We start from the raw sequence: 26539 nt of genomic DNA on the forward strand, positions 1-26539 counted from the left end.
ATTAGAGCAACTAAATGGTTGGAAAAATTGTTCTTTGCAAACCATCATGCAAAGAACAATATATCCAACTAGTCAGCTGGTCTAATAAAAGATATCACATCTACCCAAAGAACCTTGTCTGCCTATGTCTGTAGACCAACATGGCTACAAACAGCAACCCTAAATCATTTTTTATATCTTTAGATCTTAAAGAAATCCCAGGTCTTCTCTATACATGAGTCTAATTTGGCACTTTATACAAGCATAAATGACTTAAAAATGACTTTGTTGGGGCTGTTTACAGAGGTAAGTGCTGTGGACTCAGCCTCTGCATGCAACATAAAAGCAAGTTTACTTTTTTGCCACTACTGCAAGTGCTTTATGTCTCTACTAGCTGAAGCATTGTAGAGACTGTTCAAACCAAGGAATAACTTGTCTAGGAAATGACTGCTCAGAAAGTAAAGAGGAAAAGTGGGAATTTCCCTGGAGGGAAGCCCTCAGGTTACATTAGAATATTTTCCTGTGAAGGATTAGGGCAGGCTGCGTGTGTACTGCTGATGACAGAGAACAAGGGTCTGTGTATGGATCAGGTGTATAAATGCTGAGTATAGGTGGCCTCTGACTGTGAAAGTAGGACTGGCAAATGTGCTTATATGGATTTTGAGAACCACATACAAAAATTTAAATTGCCCTTGCCAGAGCAGACTGCCTTATCTCAAAAAGTAGCTCAAGGCTAAGTAACCTGCATGATATGCCAGAAGATGAGGTATAGACAGAAGGGGCTTTGAATGGGCTGCCAGGGCATCAGGTATGAAATAGTTACTAAGCAGTGAAAAAAAATCAAACCTCTTCTTGATGAGTTCAGCTGGGTTGCCGATGGTAGCTCTATACATATGTTACCATTTGTAGGGACAGTAGAACAGACCCCCCAAAACCCCCAAATTAGTTTTTTCAATTAAAGAATAAAGTTTTCCATTTTCATTGAGTTTGGACTTGGATTAACAATGTACTTTTATGATTAATAGGTCAAATATTAGAGAAGCTACTTGGAAAATGAATACTTCTATAATTGGAAGATGTCATACTATCTGGGCATTTGAAGAAAAAAAAGCCAGGACACATCTCTTAGAAATGGTTTATTCTGTTTATTTTCTGAATATAGAGAGATTAAAATATGTACAAAATTATAAAACATTGTGCATTACAGTGCATTTATAGTCAGTAGCAAAATTATATTTGCGTTGGCATTTGGTAGCAAGTTATTGTTAAAAAAGGCACTCCTGTTGCAATTTTAGTGGGAATAATATATGTGCAGACTGTTTTTTACTTTGCAATTCAAGTTTCTTCATATCCATTCATCTTAATAATAGCCTTTCCACCCATCTTACAAAATTCTGTAGTGACATCTGAGTAATTTGAGCTATATAATGGGTGAAAACATTAAAAAACATATTTGAATCCCAAGAATATACTTACAGCTAACATTACGTTGACTGTGTTAAACATTCAGAGTACCATTTTACTCATAAGCATTCAGTTTAAAAAAAAGAACACATTATTTCATTGGTCTGGTGCAAAAAAAATGTAATGCTGCTCCACAAAATATGAAGCCAAATTTTGCCTTTATATAATATGCGAGGCCATGTGAAACAATTAGGGCTGTGAGTTTATAATTAACGACGAAGTTTACTTCTGCTAGGTAAAGCAAAAGCCATACAAAATGTTATCTTCACTGGAAAACTAAATTTTCAGTTAATTGGAAATGTCTTTCTGTGATTTCTTTCCAGAGCATTAATACTGAAGAAATATAATAGCTATGGCCAGTAGCTCTTATTTCTACCCCATGAGGGAAAATCTACTGTGTTCCCTTTAACAGCCTGATTCTGTGAATTGCTAAGTACCCTTTATTTACACAGGCAGACAAGGATCTTTGAGTAGACCTAATATCTTTTATTAGACCAACTGAGCAATTGGAAAAAAGTTCTTGGCAAGCTTTTGGGCGCACACACCCTTCTTCAGGCATGGGGAGTCTCTGCTGGTCTGAGACTCCAAGAAATGAGAGAAGCTGAAAGTGTGGCAGGATGTCAGTGAGAACGTAAATAGGTAGAAATTAGAAAGACAAAAGGTAAAACAGAGAGGTAAAGCAGAGAGAGGAGGGGGAAGAGAGCAGGAGAGAAAAAGGGCTAAAGGGAGGCATTACAGTGATAGAATACAAGGTAGAAAAGAGGCTGTCAGTGAAAAGGAAAACAGCAGGAGATCAGGAAAACTGGAATGATAGGAAGATAAAGGTATTTACTATTTCATAGGGAACTGATCTGTAAATTCCCCAAGAGATGATCTGTTAGAGGGAGAATCAGTCATCACTTTTCAAATTTATATTTATTTATACCTCCTGCTTTCTGATTTACATTGTCTTTTCACAGCAGTTAAGTTGCATTTCCCCATTCTCCCTCCACAGTGTTAGATTATCATCTCAAGTATTCCCACAGATAGGAGCTGCTCATTGCAGCGGATGGCACAGCAGTGTTCCACCACTGCAGACTAAACACCATCCAAATTGTGCAGGCCCAGCTGGGCAAACTGAATGAAAATCAGTTTCCCTGAGAATCAGTCCAAAAACCATCCCCTCTCTGCCCCCTTCAGATAGACAGAGCCCCGAGGGGAAAAAAATCACTGCTTTGTATAATCCTGCATCCAAGCCAAACTCTTTTGCTCTAATCAGGATGGCTCTGCAGTTCTTGAAATCATTTGGCTCTTTATCTTTGCCCCTCATCAACTTGATGAGTCTTAATGCAAGAGCTAAGCATATGGTCTATATTGAACCATCACAAATTAGTGCTCCATGAGGACATATCTAGAAGAATATTGATCTCCGCAATATCCTACATGTAGCATTATACAGCCTCTAGGCATATAATTTAATCTGTTACAAAGAGTAGTGCATATTATCCCACTAAATGTGAAACTCATGAAACTTTTAGTTCAGAGATGTAAATACTTGATCTCTTCATGCTAACATAAGAAGGCAGTCACTGGGGCATTACAGCTCCCAATGTCTTGTTTACAATCATTTCAAATTTGCATGAAAGACATCTGATCACATTTCTTTCTGATTGCAGTTGAATGCAAGGAACTAACTGCTGCTCTCTATTTTAACGACCAACCGAAAAACTGAGATGTTATTTTTGTATGTTTGGTTCACTGGGAAACAAGAGAAATACTCTGAAGATACTCTGCGGATTCCATTATAAAGTCAGTCCACTCCTGAGCGAGGTCTTCAATGGAGACTTCCTCCCCTCCATATTCCTGTGGGAGAATGCTGGCTGGAAAGTGATGAGTCAGGCTCTGTGTGTAATTGTTTCCATGCATGTGTACCTGAAACCAGAAAGGTGGTTTGAAAATGGCTTTCTAGGCTTATCAGATACACATTTACTTCTGCTTGAATCCCATAGTATTGTGTGAAGATATTAAGCAAGCCGAGAACCATAGGTGTGAGAAGTGAAACAAGCTAGTTTTCACAAAATGCTTTCAGTGTGTTATTGTCAGTAGCTATGCAACAAAATATTCAACAGAAGTTCTCACTGTGCGAATATGCTGTGGCTGTTTCAGACTACCTCCTCTTTGAAATGCAATCCTGAGAGATGCTGAAATTTCAGGGAACTGTGCTTTACAAAGCTGCAAGCATAGCAACCAAATCTTGCTCTATGTGCTGTTTCTGCACTAATGTAATTATTTTCATTAGAGAAAGCCTTGTATACCCACATAATTAAAGTGTATGAAGACCAACCTTAAAGGTCTGATCATGCACAAAAGTCTGATCATTTTGGATAGGCATCTGGCTGGGATCATCTGACCCCAGCACTGTTTCCTGCGTAGGCAGGGGGTTGAGCTCGATGAAGTGTTGAGGTCCCTTCCGACCCCAGCATCTATGAATCTATGACTATGCAAACCAGTGTGAAAGGTGGTTGGCCTAACAGGATCAGATAGAAAGTATCACATTTTTAAAGATATTTAAGTGCCAAAAAAGGCAGATAGGCATTTAGTGGAATTTTCAGAAGTGCCTGGGTACTTGATTCCAACAGAAATCAGATCCTTTGCTTTCAAGTAAATTCAGATGTTTTAACCTGTCGTTACAGTAAAAAAAAGCTTTCTTTTTGGTGATTTTTCCAACACTGGCTTACAGTATGTTGATGCCTCGCTCACTGCTTCCGTTGCTTAAATGGCCAGCATCTGATTGTTAACATTTAACAAGAATTTTCTGCAGATCAAAATGGCACAATGACTTCCAGGAATAAAAGCATAATGAAGTGAACAGGTGGTTAACTGTCTTTTTGTCAACACTCCATGATTGGGAGCAGAGAGGGAGGGAGATAGCACCATCTGCTCCTCTTGAAGCCAGTCCTGCTGGCCTCTTCCCCAGACCACATGAGCCTGGGCTCACTTTAAGTGGTCTTATTGATCCCAAACTTCTGTTCCACTTCATCAACTGTGGGCCTGCCTATGTTGGTCTTTCATCTGGGATACAGGTTGTAGCTGGGTTGGTTTAAGGACACAGAAAGACAAGGTTCTTTGGGTAAATCTGCAATCTTTTATTAGACCAACTCAAATAGTTGGAAAAATTTTTTGCAAGCTTTTGGGTATAAATACCCTTGGTCAGGCTGAGGAAGCATCTGCAGTTGATATGTGCTCTTCCTGGATGGAATGAATAGCTAAGAAGCCAGAGGCTGGTATGTGCTATGCAGTGGTGTCTTCCACTATGTTTGAAGTGCATGGAGCATAATGCTAGGGCTCAATGAATAATATTCAGTAGAATTTAAAAGAAAGGATCAGAGAGCAGGGCTCTAGTCCTCCCTCTACTGAAGACTTGCTGTGTTCCTTATTATGAAAACTGTGATGATACCAATCTCTTGCCACTCTCAGATCATTAATATTTATACAGAATTTTTCTTCTACAAAAATCTCTGTCAGAATGAAAGTATAAACCTGACAAGCCATTCAGTGCTCAAGCACTAGTGACCCAGGTCCTCATGAAAGTTTGATGGCTGTAATTTTTTTGTGGAAGAAAAGAAATATTTATGATTACTCACCCGTTCCTTTATTTTTTCAGTGAGGAAAGGTTTAATTAGACTGAAGACGGGGTGGAAAAATAAAGGCTCATTAATCAAGTGGATGCCACGAACCTTTAGTGGAAAGGAATCCTGTCAAAATAACAACAGAAAAAAGAGCAATTATTAGTTAAATGGTTTCCTTATGGCCAAGTGCAGCCTAGTGCATAGGTCAGAGCACCTCCTCCCCCTACCTTTGTTAACTCTTGCTTGGAGTACAGATTTCCCTCACTTTATGCTGTACATGTGTTCTTGGAAAACAGCATATAACTCGGGTTCACGCAAAGGGAACCCACTTTACAATGTAACAAATAGAAATATGTTCCAAAACCTAGACTATGCTGACCTCAGACCCATTTCTAACACTTTTACAGAACAATTTTGGTACTCACCAACAGCACAGTTGAAGATAAGCTAGAGGGACACTTAAAGGCCATAATAGGGATGGTGACTATGGAAACATGTTACAGACAATGAGTGACGCGCACAGATCCACACAGGAAATGATATTTTGGTGCATGTCACTCCTACAATGCACCGCACAAAGCAGCTGACTGTGGACTTCCACCACACCCATCTCATAAGAGTGAATTTACCTCGCATATAACAAATTTTTGGTGTAAAAAGGTCATCGCATGAGAGTGACTTCACACATACAGAGCTTGCACAAAGCGAGGGAAACCTGTATTTACCATTTACATTTTGTTGCTATTAAACTTCAGAAAAAAGAAGTCTAAACTAATTCCTCTAATTGCATTGGGAGGAAATCACTGCAGTAAGAGGGAACATGATTTGCTTTATCATTAGATCTGGCCTTTTCACAAGCCTCCAGTTCTGTGCAATGCAGAATGTATGACAAAGGTATCCAAAAGCCAGGCAGCCAGCAGCTTTCCTTGGCAACTCACATGACAAATTCTGAAAGAAGGTCCTCTGTTAGGGCTGAGGGGAAGATTTGCCAAAAATGAACTATTTATTTTCAAAATAGTGAGTCAAAAGAGTTTAAAGTAGCTTTTTAGAGCATCAGGAAAGAATCTTTTCTTTAAAAAATAAATCAAAATGGATGTAGAGAAACACTCAGAATCAAATATAGATCACTGAAATTTAGTTACAAAAATTGTTTTTATGACACAATTTTGGAAAAATCCTGGTCTTAAGGGGAGTCTTGCCTGAGTCATGAGGTGAATTTTTTTTTACCCTTGTGAGAACTGAAAAATTTAGCTGCCATATAACCTCCATAATATAAAATGTTAACTGTATTAAAAATGAATTGGAGTGCCACAGCTGAAAGGAAATATGGCCACTATTCAAAGATACTTTATCTGGATCAGAGCAGGGGTGTTGCATCCACAGAGCAGCCCTGCACTCCAGATCTAGTGCATGTCGTGGAGCAGCTGGAGCGAGCAGCGTGTGCAGCCCAGTCCTGCTCCGGCTGCTCCAGGGCTGTGCTGCATGGCCATGAAGATGCCACCTTGGGACTGTAGTACCCTGGAGCCGCAGAGTGATCACTGAGCACAGCATGGCCCTGGAGTGGCGGGCAGTCACTACGGTGCTGTGCTGCACATGGTGGCCGCTCATCCAGGGCCTGGAGTGCAAGCTGAAGCAGGTACATAGGCCATCCAGCCTGTCCTGCATGCTGCCTGTGGGTCACTGGCACAGGAAGTACCAACGGCTGGATGATACAGCTCAATGGGCTCTATCTTTAAGACACCTTTGGAACTGAGGAAGAGCAGCCTGCTTTCAAACCTGCTTCACTGCTACAGCTCTGGTGACTACAAGTTTCTTCCCTCTTACCAAAGTCAACTTAGAATAGCAGTCACAAATGTTTTCCTCATCAATGTTACACTAACTTTTCTTCTCTTACGATTTTGAACTGACCTGCTCTTATCTAGATTAAAAATCAAGCTTGCTAAATGCAACTGTTTGCAGGAACTTTTTAACAATGGGATAAAAATCACACCTCATAGTACCCTTCAAAGCATTAGGTGGCATTCAAGGTGCCCCATCACCCTTGTTAAGAGTCACTGCCTAAAGAGGGTATGGTGATAAAAAGGACCCGAACTTCCAAGCAAGACCAGAAGAAATGTCTTTATGAAAAATACTAGCCTGAAGAGCACAGTTGTTTTGTTCCTTCAAGCTGCATGATCTCTGCAAGGTTTTAATCACAAGAAATTTTTGCCATAGTTTAGCCCTTTGGCAATAAAGCAAGTAGAAAGAAGTATAAGCCTACTGTGACCACAGCAGCAATCCTCCTGGCCACTGTCGGACAGATTTGAAATGCATGAGCAAATCGCCACCCTTGAAGATCAAAAATTGCCTTGACTCCATTCCGCTGTGTCTCTGTCTCCTTTACGATGAGCTCTGATGTGATAAGACTTACACGAAACACATCATATGCTGTAAACATCTTGGGATCCCATTGTCCTAAATAGCAAATAGGTTGCATTGCATTACCAAATGGACATTGTGTCAAGGCACAGTTCCACTTGCAACAGCTTTTAATTAGTTCCTCAAGTACAAAAAATAAAAGTAAACTACATACAGAGTGTATGTGCCATTTTCTTTCCCTTTGAGACTTCTCAGATCCTGCAATGGATCATTTTGTCTGTTCAGAAGTCATGATACCTCTGGTCTGGCTCACCTTTCATCTTCTGCTCTGCCTGGTCACTCAGGCTCTCAGCAGTCAATTTTTCCTAAGAAGAGAAAGCCTGTTTCGAAGTTTAACAAAATGTTTGCTTCGAGAATTATCTAGTTTGTCAATGAAAGTAAAAATCTTATTGGGAAGAACCTCACCAAACTCCTCACTACAGCATCTAGAAATAAAATGACTACTGTTACCCTTGACAAATTAACATGTTAAAACTACAACTTGCCTTGTCTATACTAAGATTTGAACAAGTTGGCCAACACATTAAAAGTACACCTTTCTTAGTGAAGATAAGTCTTGCATTACTGGTCTCTCTTTAGCACTTAGTGTGTCTCTAATCCTTGACTAGGGTTTCTAAGATCTCCTGTAAGAGAAGTAAACAACAATAACAGTAATGGTGTGGTGATAGTAAATACAGTGGTTAAAAAGACAGACAGCAATTTAACACTGATTCACACACAAGTTTAACAGGAAGTGAACAACATTTTATCCAATTGTTTTGAATGTGATACCTTTAAGTGGCTGAAGAACAAACATTTAAAAATGTTTGTGGCACTTAAGTCCTTCCAGAATCTGTCAAATGAGTTTTTCAATTTAGGGATATAGGTTGTAGCCGTGTTGGTCTAGGGACATAGACAGACAAGGTTCTTTGGGTAAATCCAATATCTTTTATGAAACCAACTCAAATAGCTGGAAAAATTCTTCTTTGCAAGCTTTTGGGTACAAGTACCCTTTGTCAGGTTGGAGAAGTGCCTGAAGTTGGTCTGTGCTCTTCCTGGATGGAATAATAAAGAAGCCAGAGGCTGGTATGCATGTGAGAAAGCCAATCAGTGAAAATGCAAATTGAGGTAGTCAATAGGTGAGAAGCAGGTAGGTGGGGGAGAAATTTGAGACCCTATATTTTTAGTTTCTGCTTTCTTATGTCATTGACATCATTATCTTTTTAGCATCTTTAGCAGCTTTTCTGGCAGTTCAGAAAATACAATTTGAGACTCCCATCCAAAAGATCAAGGGCCCTCAGAGTGTTCCTGATACTGCATACCGAGACAATTTGGATGTTTCCAAATAGTTCTGAAAATCCCTTGGATGTCTGCTTGCCATTGGAACCCTCACTAGATACCTAAGTAGCTATGCACACCCACACAATATTATGGAAATACTGGATTTCCCATTTAACCTTACCCCTTTTCTAACCTTTGTTACTGAAGTTGGCCTTGAGTCCAATTGGAAATTGTTTTCATTTAGCCATTTAGCATAAAGACCAGTCTATACACAAAATTATACCCCTTTACCTATACAGTGGTATGGTTAAAACAGTACAGACCCTACTTGTCCCAGCCTGACTTCAATATGGACACAGCTATATTGGTATGAAAGTGTTTATTGCAGTACTCCCTATAAGGCAGGGAAAATAACTAATACAGTATAGTACAGTACTGGATTATATAGTGATATAACTAGCAGCTGTACGAGTAAAGCAATGACAATAGAAAAATTTCAACCCTAATAAAAATGTTTATACTGGTACTAACACCAAAGTGTAAGGAAAGTCCTATGCTGTAATAAATGGTTGTTACCTACCAATCCTATAAATCAGAACTCTGCTGCCATGTGGGTCTCTCGATCGCAGAACTCCATGGTAACCAGCACGCAGGAGATTAAGAATAGAAGATGGCTGTAAATCTGCAGTTATTTCTGGGCATTCAGCTCTCCACTTGTGATAGTTCTTCAATAACTGTAGGAAAAAGAAATGCTCTGACCAATGAACATCAGGTAACTGGGAAGCAAAGTATAAGGATACAGAAAATGTGTCTTGGACCAGTGAGTCACAGCTATATGATTAAAACTTCTATCATTTCAATGCTTATATTATATTTACTTTAAATAAAAAAATCTTAAGCAGAGAGAAACTACCAAACTGGGTCACACCAGGGGGCTGGAATTCTGTCTTTTAACAGTAGACTGGAATCACTATTTCAGGGGAAGATGTTACAAACTCTACTGTAGACTGTTATGGAATGATCCATATGGAAAGTTTCTACTTTACTTCCCATCAGAGGTTACCTTATGCTCTAAAAAAACAGGCATGTGTGGCATTAGGTACTTTAAAAATATTATTTTAACAGTGGATATTTTTATCATCCATATCAGTGTCCAGACCTTTGTAATCCTGATCAGTTTGGGTTTCAGTGATACTTTGTGGCAATGATCTTTCTGGTTTGCTAATATATAGAGTTACTGTCTTCCTAAAGTTTAGATTTGCTGCCTTTCTGTCTCCTTGACTGTGCCCCTCTATACTATTCTTTATTTTGTTTACTTTCACCATGCCTCATTTAAGCAGTAATGTAACAAGGTTGGGGTGAGAGGATTACTAGCCCTGGTAGCCAACTTAGACAGGGTGCCAGGTTGACCCCCTCCCTCTTCGGAGTCTTTCCTGTGGCAGGCACAGATCTGAGCAGGTGCAGCGAGAAGGGGCAGCACCATGCTCAATAGAATGATGCTTTGCCATGGGAACTGCAAACTTGCCCCCAGGGCTAGGGGGCAAATATGACACCAGGAAGAGCTCCTGAGAGCCAGCCCTGCTGCGTGAGTCTCAGTGGCTCATTTTGCCAGGAGACAAGCAATAGCAATAGCGACTGCTGCTCAAGTGAAAAGAGCCCTGCAGGTAACGCACCCTTCCCTCACTGTTCAGTAGTAAGCACATTCCTTCCCTGCATCCATTCAGTGCTCAGAGCAGGGTAAAAACTTCCTACACCTTTGCATAGATGTCTTGTTTCTAAAGTGTACAGCTCCAATCCCTTCACTCTCCACATAAAAGGTCTTCCATGATTCTAAGAATACTTTTGTTCTTGTTTTTATCTATTTCAGATCTTCCCCTACAAACTTTTTCAAAGTGTGACCAGAATATAGCATAGTATCCAGTGCGTACTTCTGATTTCTCTTGTACAATGGTATTTTTAGCACGATTAAACATTTTCCAGCCTATTTCTTATATATCTGTCTGGCTTTCTCTTTTTTCCCCTCTTAATTGCCATTATATCTTTGTAGTTCACTCATCTAGGTACTTTCTGCAATAAATTATGCAGAGGGCAGAGTAGAGTGGTACCTAAAGCCCCCTCTACATGTTATACTATTATGCTATTTCCTCGTTAATTGTGCAATAAATTTAGACTGATGCCAGGGGTGCCCAGGATTGGGTTTCCCTACCCCAGCAATGAGACACAATGGGATCTAATGTGCTATCTTACAATCATGCCTCTTGCCACATGTGTCTGGCATGGCAGGCAGCATGATTATGTGGATCACACGTTAGATCTGAGCATGCCTTTTTCTTCATGTGCAGAGGAGGCCTTAGAGACAGACTTGTCCAGATGGGCATGAGCTTTTGTAGGCAACAATCTACTTCATAAGATGGTATCTTTGAACATAAGTACTGCCATTTACTGGATCAGACCATAGGTCCATCTTGCCCAGTATCTTGTGTTACACAGTGGAAGAGTGGATGCTGGAAGGGAGAGTGAACAGGGTGTGACCACATCTTTTTCCACTATTCCTCCCTCACTGGCAGCCTCCAACATTTAAGGTCTAAGAAGTTCTGATTCAGAGGCTGCACCCTTAATTCACATGCTCAATAGCTACTGATGCACCTTTCCTCCAATAATTTTTTTCCAATTCCTTTTTGAATCTGGATAAACTGTCAGCTTCCACAGTATTTGGTGGCAATGAGTTTCACACTTGAATTACATGCTGTGTGAAAAAACTTCCTTTTGTTAGTTTTAAACTTACTACCTACCAGTTTTATTTTATGATCCCTGGTTCTTGTATTGTATGTGAGAGTGAATAATAAATACTTATTGACTTTCTCTTCTCTATTTAGTATTTTGTAAACCCTTATCATGGTCCCTCTCAAGTGTCTCTTTTCTAAACTGAATAGGGCTAACCTCTTTAGTCTTGCCTCATATGGAAGCCCCTCCATACCGCTAATCATCCTTATTGCCCTTCTCTGGACCTTCCCTAGTTCTTCTATATCCTTTTTGAGGTGTGGAGACCAGAGTTTGGAACAATATTCAAGGTGTGGATGCACCATGGATTTATAAAGAGGCATGATGATTTTTTCCGTTTTCATTACAATTCCCTTCTTAATAATCCCTAACATTTTGTTTGCCTTTTTGATGGCTGCTGAGTGAGCACTGAGCTGATGTTTTTAGCATACTGTCCACAATGCTTCCCAGAGCTCTTTCCTGTGTGGTACCAACTAATGTAGAGGATTTCATAGTGTAGGTATAGTTTAGGTTATTTTTGCCCATGTGCATCACTTTACATTTATCTACACTGAATTTCATCTGCCATTTAGTTGCCCATTCACTCAAAAGTGCCAGATCCTTCTGTAGTACCTTGCAGTCTACTGCCTTGGTCTTTACCACTTTGAATAATTTTGTGTCATCGACACTAATTTGGTGAATTAGCTATTCATTCCCTTTTCCCAGATCATTAATAAATACGTTAAAGAGCACTTGTCCCAACACAGATCCCTGGGAGACCCTACTGTTTACCTCTTTCCAATCTGAAAACTGACTATTTATACTTTCACCTTGTTTTATATCTTTAAGCAAATTTCTAATCCATGAGAAGACTTTTCCTATAATTCTGACTACCTAACTCCTTTAAGTGCCTCTACTGGAGGACCTTGTCAAAGACTTTTTGGAAGTCCAGATATATTATGTCAACCAGATCACCTTGGTCCACCACCAAAGAACTCAAGTAGGCACCCTCAAAGGCCCCAAAGAACCCCCAAAGAATTCAAGAGGCATGAATCTCTCAGATGCTACTGTGCCCTGCCTTCTGCCTGACTTTAGACTAATATACCTGGTTTTTAATGCGGTGTAGTCATTGTTTAGTGCTTGATCAGGGAACCATAATATGCCAGTAGCTTCTGCTCAAGAGCAGTAGAAACAGACTTTCACCTTAAATACCCTATTATTTATCTTGACATTTGTTTCAGGTTCACCCAGAGGCTTCTTGAACACGGAAGGGACACACACATTTTATAAGAATTCTTCCCCCAGATGCATCAAGCTGTCTTACTGCACAATTCTCTCATACACTCTCATGAGAAACTTATTAAATCCACTACCATCGTAACAGCTGCGAACAATCAGAATATCCACAGCACATTTCAAAGACAAAGGTTTTCTCCCAGTCACATCATTAAGTAATGATGTAATGGATGCCCCTCCTTTTTTTATTTGCTGATAAGCAGGGATCCTAGCTTTCTGTGGGGAAAAAAGTGAAGAAATCTATTCAAAAAACACAAAAATCTGCATTTTTCTATAACCTACCGAAACCACAGTGGCATCCCACAGTGAGTGGTACCATTTCTACTCCCTTTTATTTTTTGCTGCAGTTTTTGTTTCGCAGCCAACCAGCAGTGCCTCCTTCTTCCACCTCTTCCCCTCTACTCCTCCCCCATTGCCGATTGGCTTTTGGCAGATGGTAGGAAAATGCAGATTCTGTGTTTTTCCGTGTTTTTCTGTGGCAAACAGAAAACTAGGATCCCTGCTGATAAGATACCGGCTTTTAGAAAGCAGAAGTAGTAGAAGTCTCCCTTTAAAGAAACAACAAAAATCCTGTCTGTTGTACACTGTTTTTCAGAAGGAGATAATGCAGGTTTGTATAGCATTATGCACTACCACTGCTGAAAGATAAGAAGGGCTCTGCATGCAGCTGGAATCTGCTGTGGATCTGAGTAAGAGGTCATTAAATTGTGTTACCTTTGGGTTACTTCCTGCTGGAGAACAAGAACATAGTGATAATTCCATGAAGAATTATCATGGAAAATTAAGCTGAGGATGCAGTAGTTCCGATTTCTGAATGCACTGCATTTTTTTCCTATTTAAGGAATGATTATTTCAATAATATATTTACATAAATATAACATATTCATTTTAAGATTAACTATTTTAATAACCAAGGCTTTAATTGCTGTTGTGAAAATAGCTCTGCGGTGTACAGCAGGTATTGGTTTTATTGAGCTGTGAATATAATCACTTTTTATTTGTTTGTACTTTAAAGAAATGAATAGGAATGACAGACAAGCTTGTGGAGTAGTTCCAGCATGCACCTAGTGCTGGAGGTGAAAGTTCTGTCGATGGTTTGGTGTATAAACTTAACTAAGTGTTGTAAACCTTTGGTTAAGATTTTCAAAAATAGAAACCTGAAGCTAGGCTCCCAGTCTGACTTTTTCAAAGGAGTCTCAGGAAGTTAGAGTTCAACAGAAGATGCAGTACCTAATTTCACAGAAGAATGAAGCAAAACTAAGAAAAACAGATTAAAATCATAATGGCAACATGAATAGGGCTTTATAAAATGATTGTGTTTTTTAAATTATTTTAGTAGTGCCATTAGGCCAGCAACACTGATATGATTGCAAGCATAGTCAAAAGACATGAAGCATTTTCTGCATGGTATCAAGCTACACTGTGACTGAGGCCACCTGATCTTTTAGGTTACCTCATTTTTCAAGAAGTAACAGAGCTAGAAGTAAACAGTTACCACATCTTTTCTTTCCAATCAAGCATCATTGCAATGACTTCACAATATCTCACCTCATGCAAGGATCCCCCGTTCTGGGCTATATTTCCAGGGTTTTCATTTGCAGACTATTCAAAGAATTAAAGTGAAACCTAAGTCTTATCATGTATTACCAGTTAGTAAGTTTATTATGGATATTTTTTCTGACTAATGACTTCTTCCCCACTTCCCCACTTTTAAATTCCTCTTTGTCCTAGATCAGTGTTTTTCAAACTGTGATGCAAATAGAACTTCTAGAGTATACCAAGAGGAAGGAAAGGGGAAATTTAAATGGAGGAAAACATAGAAAATGAAAAACAACTGGACATCTCTTAGGCAATGGGTGAGATTAGTGAGTGACTGACATACAGTGTTGTATGGGTGGGTTTTGTTTTTTTATCATCTATAACAGAGTTACAGGAACAGTATAAGGTATCCAGGTTGTTGCCGTATTGGTCTAGAGGAAAAAGCAATCAGGGCTTGTGGATAGATGTGTGACTGCAGTGGCCATTTTAGATCTCTGGCCACCTATATAATAAACAGAACAGTTCCCTGCTGGCAGGCCAGGCAGAAACACTGCCTGGCTGTAACATCCTGAAGGTAAGGACAGGAGCTGTAGGGGATGGTTTGGAGACTCTTGGTCCTGGGCATGACCTAAAACTGCACCCTGCTGGGAGTGGGTGGCCTGGTGGGGGTCTCAGTGGTGTGGGAGCCCCCAGGAAATACCAGGCCAGTTACCACCCTGGTAAAAGGTGGGTAAGGGCTCCTTAACCCCAGCCCTCACCTTTGGGTGGGTCATTTATAATTGGAAGCACAGCTGCAGCCACTTGAGCCCTGTGGGGGCAAGACCCCAAGGAGAGGTAGTTGGGACCCAGGCACAGCTACGGCCACCTGAACCCACCAGGGAGGTAAGCCCTGCGGCCCCAGTGAGGGGGTGGCCCCAGTGACGGGCGGTTTGGAGCCCCAGTGAGGTGAAAAACCAGAGGGCTGGCAGCCCAGTATGTATAAGTATATAGAGTTGCCCTGAAAGGAACCAAGGCAAGCTTAGATCCAGTTGGGTAATTGGCTAGCCACTACGCCAGTAAGGGTCATGGAAGAGGCCCAAAAGACAGTATGTCTGCCACCCAAGGTATGAGCTAGCTAAAGCTTATAGCCTATGGGGCCTGCTCCAAGAGGGAGCAAGGCAGTACAAGTTGTCAACACATGAAAAAGACCCTGTGAGAGGGGGTGGAGTGTGTGAGGCCTTAGTGAGAGGAGGGCAGTATGAATGTGTGTGTGACTGAGGCCTGACAACAAGGCCTATGCTTGGTCCGGCTGTAAGCTGCGAGCATTGCCATCTGCAAGGCTTGGGCTGCGGTGTAGGGGAGGAATGGAGCTGCAAATAGCACTTCCTGGCATCGGGGCAAGAATGGGCAGCCTCCTGCCTTAATTAACAACTTAATTGATTAACAACAATCTCGCCAGGTGTACCAAGTGAGACAGGTGAGTGGTGTGCCCAAAAACAGGTGGGGAAACTAGCACTGTGGCTAGCTGCGGCCCACTCACTTTGCCACAAGAGGTGATTTGCAAAAAAAATTTTTTTTTTTTTTGCAAACATTTTGTTGATCTAATAAAAGACATCATCTTTGTCCAGAAACCCTATCATAGAATCATAGAAGTAGGGTTGGAAGGAACCTTGTAGGTCTTCAAGTCGGACCCCCTGCCTGGGCGGGAGAAAAAACTAGACTCAAATGAGTCCAGCCAGGTAGGCATCAATCCTCTTCTTAAAGATCCCCAGGGTAGGAGCCAGCACCACTTCCCTAGGAAGTTGGTTCCAGCTCCTAGCTGCCCTAACTGTGAAGTAGTTCTTGCAGATGTCTAATCTAAACCTATTCTCCAATAATTTGTGTCCATTGTTCCTTGTCATGCCAGGGGGCGCTAGGGGAAACAGTGTCTCCCCCAAACCCTTCTGGTCCCCCCTAGTGAGTTTATAGACAGTCACCAGGTCTCCCCTCAGCCTTCTCTTGTGAAGGCTGAACAGGTTTAGGTCCCGCACTCTTTCAATGTAGGGTCTGCCCTGTTGTCCCCGGATCATGCGGGCGGCCCTCCTCTGGACCCTTTCAATGTTGTCCACATCCCTCCTGAAATGGGGCGCAGAGAACTGGACGCAGTACTCCAGCTGTGGCCTGACCAGCGTTGCATAGAGGGGGAGGATCACCTCCCTAGCTCTACTTGAGATGCATCTGTGGATGCATGACAAGGTCCGGTCAGCCCTGCCAACCGTGACCTCACATTGTCGGCCCATGTTAATCTTGGCGTCAATAATGACTCGAAGATCCCTTTCTGCCTCCGTGCTCTCTAGAAGGGAGTTTCCCATTCTATATGTGTGCTGCTGGTTTCTGCTGCCCAAGTGCAGCACCCTGCACTTGTCAGTATTAAAACGCATCCTGTTTATGTTAGCCCACTCCTGTAACCTATCCAGATCTTGCTGCAGTCTTTTTCCCTCTACTAGTGTGCTCACCTCACCCCACATTTTGGTATCATCAGCGAATTTAAACAGGTTGCATTTCACCCCATCGTCCAAATCTCTGATGAAGAAATTGAACAGCGCAGGCCCAAGGACCGAGCCCTGGGGGACTCCGCTGCCCACTTCCCCCCAGGCTGAATATGACCCGTCCACCATCACCCTCTGAGTACTGTCAAAGTAAATTTTTAGATACAAGTGCTGTCACTACAAGGAGTTAAGTTTGACATGCACAGACAGCCTAAGGGAGTGGAAAATTCCACAGTGCAGCCAGAGCTTGCCCCCTCCTCGACCCTTAGGGCTGTCAATCACCCGTGACCTACTTTTCAGCCCTGCGCATGCTCAATTACAACACAGACCTTAACCAGACGCATGCTCAGTCAGCAAGAGCATGACCTAATCTGACTAGAAAGTTCTTTTGAAAAAGTACCCTGATTGGCCAAGGGGTTGCTATAAAAGCCAGTGAGCCCCCCCACCTCGGGGTGTGTGGTTTTGGAGTTGGTGAGTTTTTGGGCATCGTTGGTGAGAGAGTTGTGAGAGACTGTGCTCTATCTGTAAGTGGAGGCTGCTTTCAGCAGGGACTGTGAGGCAGAGAGAGGTACTGGGATTCGATCCCCCGGTTCTCTTCATAACCTCACACAGCGATTTACCCTTCGATTTCGTCTCTCCTCGTGTTGATTCTTTCGATCACCAGACTGTTTTGGCTTTGACCTCGACCTCGATTTTGATCATCCCTACAGCTTCAACTTGATTCTGGCTTCTACTTACCTGGCTCGTGACTGACGACCTTAGCTCTGTTTACTGACTACAGCTTGGCTCATCCCTACTCATCTTGATCGTATCTCCGCTGCATCACATCCTGGCTCCTGACCTCGACTTCGTCTATTGACCACCCATTGTCCATCACTGGATTGGCGTCACGACGCGTTATAGATGTCGTTTGTCTGTTGATCCCTGTATGAGCTGTTGACCAGCCCCGGGACTTAAAGAGTGGGCAGCCACCCCTATCCCTCACGGGGTAGAATGCAAGGGCTCATTCCAGAACCCCGTGGGCCAACAGACCCCTTTGTTGTTGTTTATTCGTTCCACCTACTGTAACTGAAGAAGCATCGTTGCCTACGCCTCAAAGCATAAGTTAATACAATCCAGTTTGTTATTTGAAACCATACGAGTCTCGTGCCTCAGAGCTCCACGCCAATAATCCCGCCTGTTTTGTTCCAAGCCACCGCCCGGCCCACCGTGACCTTGGGGCCTTTGTTCAGCTCCGACAAGTACGACCCTTGAACCAATCTGCAATCCATCTGACTGTGTAGGCATAAATGCCACAGTCACCTAGTTTTTTAATGAGGATGGGGTGGGAGACAGTGTCAAAGCCCTGATTGCTTTAGGAACAGTATGAGACTTAAAAAGGGCACAGTTTGAGAAGCACCTTTTCGATCTGCTGGGAAGAGCAGTCAGCCAGGTCTGACCGCTCACATAAGGTCCTAGCCAGAATGCAGGACCTCCATCTAACCCAGGAGGTGCACAGTCCCACCAGGGGAGATGCCTTGTTAGACCTGGTGCTGGCCACGGGTGACGACCTGGTGAAGGGGCTGCGGGTGCTCAACCACCTGGGTGACAGTGACCATCGCTTGCTGGAATTCACCATTCAGCACAAAGTGGCAAAGGCCTACAGCAAGGCAGCAGCCCTAGATTTCAGGAGGGCAGACTTCAATGAGCTAAGGAGAATAGTCGGGGAAGTACTGAGGCCCCAAAGGGGAGGGGAGCCAGGTGTCCAAGGAGAGTGGTCGCTCCTTAAGGAGACGATCCTCCAAGCACAAAAGGAGGTAATCCCAACACGGATCAAAGGGAGCAGGAGGGCACACAAGCCCCCATGGCTCACCAAAAGCATCTGGGAATGTCTCCTAGCTAAAAGGGAGGCGTACACCCAATGGAAGGAAGGGGCCATCACCAGGGAGGACTATACTGCAGTTGCTCGAGGATGCAGGGGGGCAGTCAGGAAGGCCAAGGTAGAGATGGACCTGGGACCAGCTTCCCAGATCAAGGACAACAAAAAGTCCTTTTTTAAATACATAAGGGGCAAAAAGAAGGTTCTGGGTAATGTGGGGCCCCTGCAGGACACGCTAGGAAATTTGGTCGTCACACCAGATGACAAAGCCAACATATTTAATGATTTCTTTGCTTCCATTTTCCTGAGCAGGGACCGGAACAGTCACCCCCCACCCTCTGGGGACCTCAGGGGAGGCGCACCTAGGCCAAGGGTTACTAAGGAACTAGTTAGGGAACTTTTGGAGGGAGTGAATGGATTCAAATCAGATGGTCCAGAGGATCTCCACCCTAGAGTATTGAGGGAATTAGCTGAGGTCATTGCAGGACCCCTGGCATGGCTTTACAAGCACTCGTGGTGCTCTGGTGTGGTGCCAGAGGACTGGAAGAAGGCCAATGTGGTTCCCATCTTCAAAAAGGGGAGGAAGGAGGACCCAGGAAACTATAGGCCAGTTAGTCTTACCTCGACCCTGGGCAAGGTTTTTGAGAAAATTATTGTGGCACATATCCACGAGAGGCCAGCAGGGGAGATTATGTTTAGGGGCAACCAACACAAGTTCATTAGCAGCAGGCCCTGTCAGACCAACCTGGCGGCCTTCTATGACCAGATCACCAGATCCTTAGATGCAGGGGTAGCAGTGGACATAGTCTTTCTGGACTTTTGGAAGGCCTTCAACACTGTCTCTCACCCTGTTCTCATTAAGAAATTGGGGGACTGTGGTGTCGACATCTACACAGTCAAATGGGTCATGAACTGGCTGGAGGGCCGCACCCAGAGAGTGGTGGTAGATGCGTCATTTTCAACCTGGAAGGACGTGGGCAGTGGGGTTCCGCAGGGCTCGGTCCTCGGGCCCGCACTGTTCAACATCTTCATCAGTGACTTGGATGAGGGGGTAAATAGCACCCTGTTCAAATTTGTGGATGACATGAAGATGTGGGGGGATGTGGGCACACTAGAAGGGAGGAATAGGCTGCAAACAGACCTAGACAGGTTACAGGGGTGGGCAGATGAGAATAGGATGGGATTCAGCACCAACAAGTGCAAAGTGAGGCACCTGGGAAGGAACAACCTGCACCATACCTACAGGCTGGGGAACTCCCTTCTTCTCAGTAGAGGCAGAAAAGGGTCCTGGAGTCATCACTGATTCCAAGATGAACATGGGCTGGCAGTGTGGGGATGCAATCAGGAAGGCCAACCATACCTTGTCATGCATCCACAGATGCATCTCGAGCAGGTCCAAGGAGGTGATACTCTCCCTCTATCCAGTTCTGGGCGCTGCACTTCAAGAGGGATGTGGACAACATGGAGAAGGTCCAGAGGAGGGACACTCACAAGATCAGGAGGCAGCAGGGCAGATCCTATGAGGAGAGGCTACGGGACCTGAACCTGTTCAGCCTCCACAAGAGAAGGCTGAGGGGGGACCTAGTAGCCTGCCACAAACTCGTCAGAGGGGACCAGCAGGCACTGGGGAAGTCCCTGTTCCCTCGTACACTATCAGGAGTGACCAGGAATAACGGTCACAAGCTAGCAGAGGGTAGATTTAGGCTGGACATCAGGAGGCGCTACTTCACGGTCAGGGCGGCTGGGATCTGGAACCAACTTCCAAGAGACTTTCTACCCTGGGGGTCTTTAAGAGGAGGCTAGATGTACACCTTGCTGGGGTCGTTTGACCCCAGTACTCTTTCCTGCCATGGCAGGGGGTCGGACTAGATGATCTACTCAGGTCCCTTCCGACCCTAGAAAGTATGAAACTATAGATAACCTAATTGTTCCATTAAAAGAGCTACTATAAAATGTGATATTCTTTTAAGAAACAGTTACTGGTTTCTTCTCAGGAGAAAATTATATTAGGAAAGGTTGGATATAACTAGTCAAAACCAAGATGTAGGGAAAAAAATGATCTGTTTGATCATCTTCTAAATAATACAGGACTTTCCCCCTTTTTTAAGATAAAAAAGCCATACAAAGCTGTAACAATCAGTATTAATCTCTCATTTTCATGAATATTAAAAATTCTCCTAGTGGAGACACCAATGATAGTCTATATCCTGTAGTTAGTGATGTGTGAGAACAGAGAATCTGAGTAAGAGATTATTGTCTTCTGTATTTACCGGAATTTCTCACCTCTAAATGTGGTACTAGTAAGCACTCTAAAGAGCAGATTTTGAATACGTCTCCCCCACCCCAAATGCTAAAATGTATCTTAAAAAGAAAATCAAAACCACAATAACACTTCATTACACTTATTAAGAGAAAGGATTCAGTTTTAAAAAGCTGGCCTCAATTTTTCATGTAAGTATTTCACAGGAAACATTATCTTTACTCGGAAATATAAGAGCTAAGCATTTAAATATCTACAGCAGTGATTCTTATCCAGGGTGCAGGGGTACCCTAGGGTGCCTTGGGATCCTTTAAACCAGGGGTTGCCATGCTATCTTAGTACAGTTAGATGTGCAAACATGACTCACAAGATAAACCAACATTTTTCAAATAAAATCCACAATGTTAATCCATTCTGACCTGTTGTAGGCTTTCTAAGTTCTTTGCAACAGAAAAATTGCCCTAGTATTTTTCTGTAATAAAAAAACAAACAAAAAAAACCCCTCTCAAAAACATAGAAAAAAAGGAAAAAAGGAAAAAAAGGAAGAACTGGGATTTTCAAAGGGATGCCTCCAGTCTAGTGAGGAGTGCTTCAAGCCTAAAAAGTTAAGAATCACTGATCTCAACCCTATAGACGAAGGGAGACATTACATTTACTGCATGATAAGCATGCAGAAAGCACTCTACTGCCATAACTGAACAGATAGGGCACCTAGAGCACTGTAAAAATGGTGGAGAACCTTGGATGGATGAGGTATCAGACTACAGTGATGTAGGTAAAAGCGCTGTATCGAACATGTGTACCAGATCCCATTATGACTCATGTTAGGTCATACTGCGCTGGGGCCATGGGGCTTTGCAGCACCCTGCTCATCCTCAGCGTGGAGCTCTAACCTCAGCTAAAGTGTGACTGCTCTACCCAAGCTCTGGGCTGGCCTGCCCCTAGGCTGTCATGGACAAGAGTCAGTGAAGCCTCTGTCCCCAGGCCTCTGTCCTCTCTGAGGTTAGAATAGAGCCATCCACACAAAGAAAACTGCTTATTGCTAAATTTCTCTTATTGCAAACTGCTATGGGTGAAGCTGAACAAGTGTTGAATGTGGTTCAGCTGCTGTTGTAGGCTCAAAGAAATTAGGGCTGCTTCTGCTCAGTTAACCTGTCTTAAGAACTGATTCATCTGCAATGATTTTTGACAATGGGCAGTTTCTGTAATGGATGTGAGGCTTTGGACAAAAAAATGTGTTTAAAGCTTGGCTATTTAATATGGTTCAGAGTGGCATCATAAGTTTCGTGATGAGAATGCCCTCTAACCCCAGCCTCTACCAACGTACTTAGTAGTTCTGTAGCATTAACAAATTGTATTGTGCTTTTCAAACACTGTTACAGATTCCCTCGTGTACACAGGAGCCCCAACTCCTATACTATAAAAAATATACTTGAACATGCCCAAATGTACATCAGCACGCTTATACATACTAATGTGTAGCATCACTATTTTCCAACTTGTCTGGGGAAACATTGTATGTGTAAAATGTAGATTATTATGAGAAGTATTTACACTGACTGTGATCAATACATGACAGAGGACCAGAAACCCATGAGACCAGCTCACAGACCTGAAGTCCCATAAACCTTGGATGCATTCAATAGTCCATAGAGAAGCAGAGAGTATTTCTCTGTTTTCATGTCTTAAAGCCAATCTCTAATAATTCTGTTCACAGAATTGATTCAGAACAATGTGCACTGGATAGAAAACTGTTTCAAACAGTCAGTTACAGGCAGTCTTTGGACTCATGACACAACTGGTTCCTAAAAAACGTGTCTTAAATCGAAACATTGCAACTCGGAACCAGTTTTCTCATAAGAAACAATATTATAAATGGGGGATTCATTCTTGAACCAAGGCCTGATACCATATTTTCACCAAAAATACCCCAGAATTTTGCACTCAGTCACTTATAGATGAGTAATATAGCGACATTAATATATTTATATTGTAAATAGTAATCATATTGATTTGAAAGGACTTCTTTGAGGTGACCTTGCTGGACTTTTTGAAGGATTCTTGGCTGGAGTCTTCTCAGGAGTCTTGGCTCCAGTTTTTTTCTGGAGTCTTGTCTGCTTTCCTAAAGTGTCCAAGGAAGTTTGGACAGATGTTCTCCAGGGAGATGAGCAATGCAGCAAACTTGTTTGCTTGCACAGCATTGCATCGGATCAAGTGTTGTAAGTCCAAATTGGCATCGTAATGTTGAAATAGGGTGTCAATTTATAAACGTTGTAAGTGCAAAACTCTGTAACTTAAAATGTTGTAAGTCAAGGACCGCCTGTACAGCAGTTTAGGTACACTGCTGGGAGTCCCATAGATAGATGCAAAGGCTAGCTAGCCCTGGGAATTTTTTCTGTCATGCTCCCATGTTGTTTGTTTTGTTACTTACCATGTTGTTGTAGACACTTTTCCTGGCTATATGAATAATAATATCCAATAGTCTTGCTGGCCTTAATATGTTTAGAGCCATGCACCAATCCAACAAAAACCTTTTGGGACACAGTGTCTATGGTGTTCCCCTTAGGGAACACCTGACATCCTTCAATGGGAGGAAAGGAATTTTTTCCCTACCTTTCCAATCTGCTGCCTACAAAAAAGCAATGATTTTATTGTCCCTTCTGACCCCAGGAGATTCCCTAATGTACAGCATTTAGGAAGCCAATAAATATACAGGACCACCCTCCTGAAGCCCTTGTGTTTTTGTAATGACTCTAAGGGCTCTTGTCCCCAGCTCTCCCCTGAAACTCCCCTCCTCCTCCATTAATGTTGGTACCAAGGACTGTCAGACTGTGAAATGAACCACTGAAAAGAGTCATTCAGATTTTGGTTGAATTTTCCACCTGTGGCTGCAGGATAAGACAACACGTGCTTCCCCAAGCTAGACCTCCATCAAGCTCATCCCACATGTAGGAAATTGGAAGCACTGAGAATTGGACACTTCTTACAGTTTTATTTCCTGGGCTTTAAAATTCCTTTGCTAGATCTCACCTTCTTGGCAGCAAAGTTTAGAGATCTCTCCACTGGCACTTCTAAACCACAATGACAGTCTCTGTTGTTAATTTTGTTCCCATTCATTTTTAGCAAGTAGAAACGCAGCCTGTTCAGGCACTAGTAGCTGCCAACAAGGACATAATATTTGTTTCTCTGTGTTCCTGTCTTAAAAGCAGTCTGTCAAGGTGAATACCATTATACGTACTGACTTGACTTACACTGTTCCACGAACCAATGTTTTCCATTTTACAGAAGGCTGTATCCCACAATCTGTGAGGAGGAACTGGATATCTAATGTGACTGCTAATCGCACAGTGACCTGAAGCACTAGTCGCCATCTTGGCCTCCTTGTGAAATATCCATCTAAGTGAAATAATAGAAGTCCAAGGCTACTTTTTCTTGTTTGTAACAGCAGCCAATCTCAAAAATCCTAGGTACAGGTTTGTTTGGTCAGGCAGACTGTTGCACACAATTTTATTCAAATCATGGCCAGCTGCAAGCCATAAGCTGGGAGGGGAGGGCAAGAGGAAGGGTTTTCTGTCCCTACACCAGGCCCAGCAATGAGCCACCCTCATCCGTGGGCTGTACCTCCCCAACCCCATCACAAACCCCATGGACCAGATGCAGAGACCAGAAGAACCCCCAGTGTGTGGGCACAGGCCCAAGGAACCCCAAGGCCAGGCACCCTACCATCTGGAGTCCAGCATGGCTCCCATGCAAGCAGAAGCTGGGTGGCAGGGGCCAGGAAATTGGCATAGGGCCTGCATGGAGTCAACCCTGTGGCCTCTGCAACTTGGGCACTGCTGACAGGTGCCTGGTCCATGGGCACCTGCCACGCTAAAAGGTTTTTTGCCCGCTTCAGGGCCACATGGGGCATAGCCAGCTGCCTCTGTGATGAAGGTCCTGCTTTTAAGACAGGAACCCCTGAAATTTACAGCTTGGGTGGGATACGGGGCATTGCCAGAATGACAGGATGTCTCCTGGAAATCCCTGCAAATTTTAAGATTGTGGAGATCTTTCCATCCATCCACCCTTCCACCCACCCCCATGCAGCCAGACGCTCACCCACCTACAGATGCCAAGACCCCACATGTTAGCAGATAGTTATTTTCAAACACCATTAGAGAGTTGCAGGGAGGGGAGAGACTGTTTGCTGACAGTTATATCAGTAACGGGTTATTTTTCCAGAGTGAATAGATGCATAGGAAGCAGTTCGTCAAGGGGCTTATGTACAACAAATGGAACAAGACACAGAACAGGAAGAAATAAGGAAAGAAACACAAGGCTGACTTACCCAAAGCTTTGAAAGTGAGGGGAACTTTGAACTCAAATGAAAAAAGAGCAAAAGGAAATCAGTGAAGGGAGAAAATGAAACTGCACTCTATTATTTGGCATAGACTGTAAACAAGCAACTTAGTCTTCATAAGGTATTCTAACACACAGAAACAGAAATTTCACCTTGACATAATATCCTTAGTTAACTAGATTAAGAGATGCCCGGTTCCTTCTACATGCCATGAAGTCTGGAGATTGACTGAAGGTGACGAAAAATAGGCAACTGAAATTTGGCTTTAATGATCATCCTCTCAGTGGCTTATTGCTGCCAACATAAAATACTGAATAGAGAGCTGTGAAGAGAATACACCCACCCAAAAGAAACACTACTATTGTGGGAACAGTATCTCAGTACACAGTATGGTTGCTATCTGTTATTTTTTTAGGTAAATTTAGAAAACTGTCTGACATGGTAGCAGTTATAAGATTACCCTAAAAACCTAGCAGTGAAGAATGACAGTCTTAATATTTTGTGGTTGATTCAATGAGCGTTTAGGATTAAAACTGAATGTGTTATATTGTTTTTCAGGATCTAACAATCAGTAATTAATAGAGCAGACGTCATAATCTGTAACAGTATTAATACCTTCACTCATTCTTCATACACACAATAATTACAGTTGTGAGGAAAAATTGCAGGGGAGGATTTAATAATAGGAAGCTAAAGCAGGGGTATCAAACTCAGCTTGGTTGGAGGGCCACATTCCCTCCTTCTCAGGTGCCCGCAGACCACACCCAGCTCTCATGTTTGCAGCTCCAGTAACACAACAGTGTGCATATGTGTGTGTGTCCTTACGCCACCACTGCCAGAGCCTGGGATCTGTCCCTGGCAGGGCTTCCCACAGCAGCAGCCTGCACCCCAAGAAGTTACACTTATCAAGCATTAAGCATGAAGAAAGCATTCTAAAGTCATAACTGAACAGATGTTCATGGCACAGAGAATGCTGTAAAAATGGCAGATTCCGCTCTAAATTAACCTGGGACAGATGTGATATCAGACTAAAGTGCTTTAGGTTAGAATACTTTATCAAACTTCTGTACCACATCCCATGAGTCAAGGTAGTTCACATTCTGCTGGCATCCTGCGTGTTTCAGTTGGCTCGACCACTCCCTCCCCTTGCACAGAGGCACATTGGAACTTCACTCACTTGGCTGCTCCAAGCTGTCAGCCAGATGCTGGGAGAGAGGGAGAGAGAGGGAAGAGGGTATCTAGATCTCTGTA

The 26539-nt window shown here is 42.8% G+C and overlaps 1 protein-coding gene across 1 annotated transcript in view; it reads right to left on the reverse strand.

Annotated features, from left to right (window-relative positions):
* Positions 1–1104: 1104 nt before the first annotated feature.
* Positions 1105–26539, reverse strand: part of TTPA (alpha tocopherol transfer protein) — a 35992-nt gene continuing 10557 nt past the window's right edge. The window contains exons 2-5 of the mRNA XM_090040061.1: positions 9310–9463; positions 7312–7505; positions 5067–5177; positions 1105–3354 (exon numbers count right to left, since the gene is read on the reverse strand). Of these exons, the coding sequence (XP_089896187.1) occupies positions 3178–3354; positions 5067–5177; positions 7312–7505; positions 9310–9463 (636 nt within the window). The 3' untranslated portion in view covers positions 1105–3177. The remainder of the gene's footprint in view (positions 3355–5066; positions 5178–7311; positions 7506–9309; positions 9464–26539) is intronic.

The sequence above is a fragment of the Crocodylus siamensis genome, chromosome 3 (assembly GCF_052110815.1).
Source record: "Crocodylus siamensis isolate JL-2025a chromosome 3, ASM5211081v1, whole genome shotgun sequence".
Taxonomy (NCBI): Eukaryota; Metazoa; Chordata; order Crocodylia; family Crocodylidae; genus Crocodylus; species Crocodylus siamensis.